This window comes from Polyodon spathula, chromosome 7 (genome assembly GCF_017654505.1).
Source record: "Polyodon spathula isolate WHYD16114869_AA chromosome 7, ASM1765450v1, whole genome shotgun sequence".
NCBI classification, from domain to species: Eukaryota; Metazoa; Chordata; class Actinopteri; order Acipenseriformes; family Polyodontidae; genus Polyodon; species Polyodon spathula.
The window spans coordinates 51,961,054-51,966,964 of NC_054540.1; the positions used below are offsets into that span (position 1 = coordinate 51,961,054).

The 5,911-nt window shown below is 38.1% G+C and overlaps 1 protein-coding gene across 1 annotated transcript in view; it reads left to right on the forward strand.

Annotated features, from left to right (window-relative positions):
- LOC121318746 (MORC family CW-type zinc finger protein 4-like) overlaps window positions 1–5,911 on the forward strand; it is a 28,562-nt gene that overhangs the window by 2,009 nt on the left and 20,642 nt on the right. Inside the window, exon 3 of the mRNA XM_041255756.1 lies at window positions 574–706. Coding sequence (XP_041111690.1) covers window positions 574–706 — 133 coding nt within the window. The remainder of the gene's footprint in view (window positions 1–573; window positions 707–5,911) is intronic.

A 5,911-nucleotide genomic window follows, 5' to 3' on the forward strand; every position in this document is an offset into this window, starting at 1 on the left:
GAGAAAGGGCATGCATGACTACTGTGATGTAGCCTATGTGGATTGAGGGCTATGGGGAGATTGGGTGTGGGGAGGTCTAACAAACAGCTTTGGTGGTTTTCCTGACAAAGTATTTTGTAGCGGCTATACAATGTGGCTATAATTCTCAAGCTGCCAGATGGTAAGGCATCTATATTCACTATTCATCCGGCAGACGTGGAGCCACATCCGGTTGATTTAAAGAGAATCAACGTCTCTTATCTAGGAAAGAAAACAAAAGAGGGGAGACGGGCTGGTAAATGTGGGGTGTCCTAGTGATGACAGGTTTGGGCAGGTGGCCTGACGACAGAGCTGAGGGACTGAGAGATAAGTATTGGAAATTGTGAGGCAGTTTTGACTGTGGGAGCTAAAGTAACTGGGAGCTTAGTGTGGTTTAGTGGTTAAACATTGGGGACTATGAGATAAGCTAAATGGTGTGAGCTATGAGTTAAGAGATTGAGAGATAAACTAAGATAAGGGGTCTGTCCTAGTGTTTAGGCTGAGGACATCCTCAGTTACAAACTTGTCATGTTTTATATATTTTGTCTTCTCCAGACAATGCCTGTGACCCCGGAGTTACAGCCAAACAGATCTGGATTGATGTTGTTGAGATCAAGGGGAATCTCTGCTTGACATTCACAGACAATGGATACGGCATGACACCAAACAAGCTGCACAAAATGCTCAGGTGGGTCTCACTGTTTTCCACTCTGCACCAGAATACAAACAGGTACCGCTGACAAACGTTGTGCATGATTGCAGGAAGCCTGTTGTAGCAGTCATAGTTACACATGGAATCAACAGAAAACACAATGGTTCTTCATGGGAGTAAAAACATAAATATTTGGATGTTGGCCCTTGATGTATATGTCTTTCCTCACTCATATTGTTGCATTACCCATCAAGAACCAGAGTGTTTTCTCTCTGTATATTTCAGTGTGTTTTATTCCTCTGTATTGTAATGGAAATGTAGAAACACCATAGCCATGTGTTTCATTTGCACTCAGCCTCAACTGTGGGTCACTTTCAAGGGTGAAGTGAAACAAGTGCAAGGGACGATGTTTGAAACAAAAGGAGAGACTGCACTTTTACAGAAACACATTTTTATAAGAATCAAAGCCCATGCTTGTACTTGTGTGGTTGTACAGTTTTCATTTTTTTTAAGCTCCTTGGAGTCTATTGAGTTGATCCGAACACAGGCTGTAGATTATTGAACAGACCCTGTGTGCTTTTGCTACACCACCTGTGTGTCTCTGAGCAGCCGTTTGTACACATGTTCCTGTCAATAAGAGAGCTGCAAACACTCAGAATGGCTAGCTGTTTAGCATTTTCGTGTATCCTCAGCAGGAAATGTACATTATTAAAAACTGAGGCCTAGCATTTGTGTCATTTGTTTCTTTTCTCAAATGCAGTTGGTGGTCTTATTGACTTCTCTCTGTGCAGGGGGTGTGAACCGCAGGTGTGATGGCTGGGGGGGGGGGGGGGGCAGTCGAGTTGGCCATAGAGTGAAGAACACCCCTCCCACACACACACACACTTCCTCTTTGAGGCTGAGGGAATATAAATGGCTTGCGAAGGCTTAAATGTGTGAAGCAATAGCTAACGCCAGCTCAGAATCAGGAAACAGGAACTAACTTCAGCCCTGTACACAAAACTAAAATCATGCAGACTGTTGTTAAACCAGCTAGCCACAGCCAAGTACAGCTTCATGATTATCAAACTGTTAAAAAAAAAAAACACTAATACATGAAAAGATATTCATGTGTATCAAAATGCCAAGATCTTTTTAAGGTTTCAAAGTTCTAGCAAAACCAAACTTACTTAATCTTCAGTACGAAAAATGTTGCAAATAATGACCACCAAAATGAACACAGTACCATCCAACACACAAAAAAAAGAACATCTGAATGACTTAATTCTTCATTGCAACAATGGTCTGGCCATAAAATAAAAGATAGGCTTTTTAAAAGTTTACTACAATAAACTGAATGGCAATTTTGCAGTTTTCCTATGCTTTTAGTATGCTTTTACTATGGTGAACTTGTGAGTTGCTTTGTGTTTGACATTTAAAGAGTCTCCTTTATATTTTCTCACTGAGAATGAGTTTTCATTTCTTTTCATGCTTTGAACCACAGCGTGTTTCATTACTGCTCTCCAGCGTTTTACTGGCACAGTGCCACCTGCTCAATCAATTAAAAGGCATTTCTAAAACTCAGTGAGTCAGCCTCTGGAGAGTTTTTCTATTAACAGGGAAGCAGCTTGCAGCGTTCAAAAGAGTCACGTCATTAAAATATTAAGTGCATGTCGTGCACGGCTCGCTGTGTCTCATGACTGCTGTGTTTGAGGTTTCATGTCATTTTGATCTTCGGTGGAGTGGGTGTATGGTTGCTTTCCTCCTAATAATAAACCATAACACATCAAGCTCAGATCTTGTGTGTGATATCCAGTGTCATCTCAGGGATAAATGGCAGGGCTCGCAACATTTTGGTAATGGTATTTGACCTTCGGGCAGTCCATTGTAGACATTTGGTTGTCCAAAAAAATGTCATCTTGCCCATAATTGACCTATGGACTGTGATTTGTACAAAGTACACTGTACTCAATATAGGTACAGTATCTCAGGGTTCATAAACTTTTTCAACATCAAAATTCCATACTTTTTCCAGACTTCCATTTGCTTTTCCCAGACTTTTTTAGTTAGTCTCTACTAGTTTTTCGATAGTTATCCACATTGGCGGGCAGCCGCAGAGCATTAGCAGAAGTTGCTCCTGGTTTTCTAAAAGTATTTGTCAGAATCTGGAGGTGCATATCTAGCAAGAGGTAATGCAGGTGTGCAAAAGAGAAGTAAGATACAACCTAGCAACTGTCCAATATTTCAGAACTACGTTGCATTATTTACAAAAAAAATATACAAAGTTCTATACTGCAAGTATACTTGTGCCAAAATAGAATAGTATAATGGTACCAATAGTATACTAAAACCAGTATTACTTGATAGGATGATATTGGATTCTCATCCAAACTTCTTTATACCCTCTGTTAAATGTTGAACACTATGGGAGGTGAAAAATAATAAATGTGCACACATTGTATATTAAAATGTGCAAGTGTCATGTATTAAACATACAAGTCAAATACTAAATACAGCACACCCTCACTATAACAACCCTGTTTGGGTCCAAAGCCTTTTGTTCGCTGTAGAAAAAGAACAATCCAAAACAAACAATATAATCTGCTGGAGTATGTTAAGGGAGTCACCTTGGATAAAGGCATTAGCTAAATTATTAATAATAATATTCATACTGTTTTATTCTTTGATTTTCTTTATTATCACAGTATTTGTCACTACAAACCACTAATAATAATAATAATAATAATAATAATAATAATAATAATAATAATAATAATAATAATAATGAGATTGTGAATAAAAGTAGAATTACATATTGTGGCATACTGCATCCAGTATTCTGGTTATATCCTATTCATTGAAGAACACAGTACAAACCCCCCCCCCCCCCCCCCCCCCCCCATGATTTTTTAAATGAAGTTACAGACTGGAATTACAAGCTACAGTACTCTGCTCACCAAGATTCACATGTTGCACATGTTGTTAGCTGGTTGTTACCTTTATTAAATCGTTAAATAATCCCCCCCCCCCCCCCACCCATTGCACCATTGCTTGAGTTGTCGGGGTGTTACACAGGGCAATCCTCGTGGGATTTGGTCACAAGCAATGGATGCGTTGAGTAAGTGAGCGGCTCAGTAAAATAATCAATTTAACGACTTCCCCAGTTCCGCTCCTGCTGAGCCGCTCAGAGCGCTTCTGAGCATTTCTCATCAGTGATCAGAGTGAGCGAACGCAATGGCCACCTGCAGGAAACAAGTGGAGATGACAGGCAGGATTGACAGATACGTTTGTCAAGAACGATGAACTGGTTTCAGATTATGAAGTTGTGTATTAACTGGCTAAATAAGACGGTAAACGTTGTTTTTCAGATTTGTATTATTAGGCTTGTAGTATTAATATTATTCATAATTTTCATTATTAATGTCGGTATTGTCGGTATTAAACACAGATGAGATTCAGTACAAACAGAGCGCCGAACTCAGTGAGGTACAGCAGGGGACAGTAATTTCACACAGGGTCATTTCATCTACCATCGCCTCAGAAACACAAACGAGCAAAGAATTATTATTCTCCGTTTTTAAATGTTGCTCGGCGCTCTCGTGTAGCAGATCGTTAAGTCATTTAAATCTGCTTAGTGTGCATTGTGAGCATTCTCACTCTGAGCGGCACACTTACTTAACGCGCCCAATGTGTACGTGTACGTCGCCCCGAAAATCACTCAAGCATTACCAGTGAAAAACATTGATCCCTCTAAACGTGTTTTACTGGGATGATCTGTGAGCGGAATCTCGATTGAGAAACCGCTGTTTTATTAAAGTACAGAACGTTATCTTGTTATAGAGTAAAAAGTAGGAAAAAAAATAACATCGTCCACAGATTTTTTTTGGTTGTCCCGGAATGTCGGGATAGCGATTTTGCGAGCCCTAGAGAGGATACATTGAAAGGATATTAAACGAGTGGCAATCAAAGCTTGGTTACTTCAAGAGTCACAAGAGCTTCCTGCTTTTCGTTAGCTTTGGGCTATCATTTTAAAAGTGCTCTTTGTGAGTTCTTTATGGGTAAGGCCTGGATGCTATAGACAGAACTCTTAAAGTGATGAGGTACCCCTGTGAGAGAATATTAGAATGTGTGTTGCGAAGAAAGACATAGTTTATAATGAACCAATAAAACTAGTTGCAACTGCGTAAGATCTGCATCTTGCCTTACTGAAGAAACTGGACATATCAGGAGTATTACTCCTGTTTATATATAGTCTAACTTCACCATAACAAACCCTTCTAATAACGAACCCCTTTTTTTTAACAATCCATTAGCAAGAACCGTTTGTGAAACTGCTATTCTCTCGGTGAAAACAAAGACCTTGGTAGGCTAATTTGAAAATAAAGTTGATTCGTAGATAACCTATTGTAGTGTGAATCATGTATGTCGTAAGCCACTGCTGCCATCTTCAGCTACAACCATGGCAACAGGCGTGAGGTGGTAACAAGATTGAAACAGCGTGCATTGAGAAAAGCACGAAAAATATGAAGCAGTCTACGCTGGATATTTTTTGAAGAGAAAGGACACGTAATTACTGTATTCAACATGGAAGAGTACTTTTTTATTTTTTTGTTTACTGTTTTCTTTTAAATATACAGTTTAAGTGTTGATCAGTGTGATGTTATCTTGAAAGAACCACTTGAGTTATGTATAAAGATGTTTAATTAATTTCTTCATTATTCTGATCCAGCTAATTGCCAAACCTGGAAGTTCGTTATAATGAAGTTAGACTATATATATATATATATATATATATACACACATACACACACACACAAACATACACATATTTAGAGTCGCCAATTCTTTTTTCAATTTGTTTTCTTCCTTATTTAGAATATCCAATTACTGTATATTCTCTGGCTGAAGCAAGTCTCCACGCCTGCTCAGGAGAACTGAAGGTCAGTGGGCATCCTCCGATCCCCCTCAAGCCATTCCCCTGTTTACATATATATATATATATATATATATATATATATATATATATATATATATATATATATATATGTCTGTGTGTGTGTGTGTATATATATATATATATATATATATATATATATATATATATATTAAAGCCTTATTTAAATTTCGGAAATGTACATTGTAACATCGTGAATCATCAAATTTTGATTATCATTTTTTTTAGAAAATTACATATCATCAAACTTTTTTTACAGATACTCTGTATCTTGGAAACTATTTATCGCTAGTGTTTTATTGATAGTC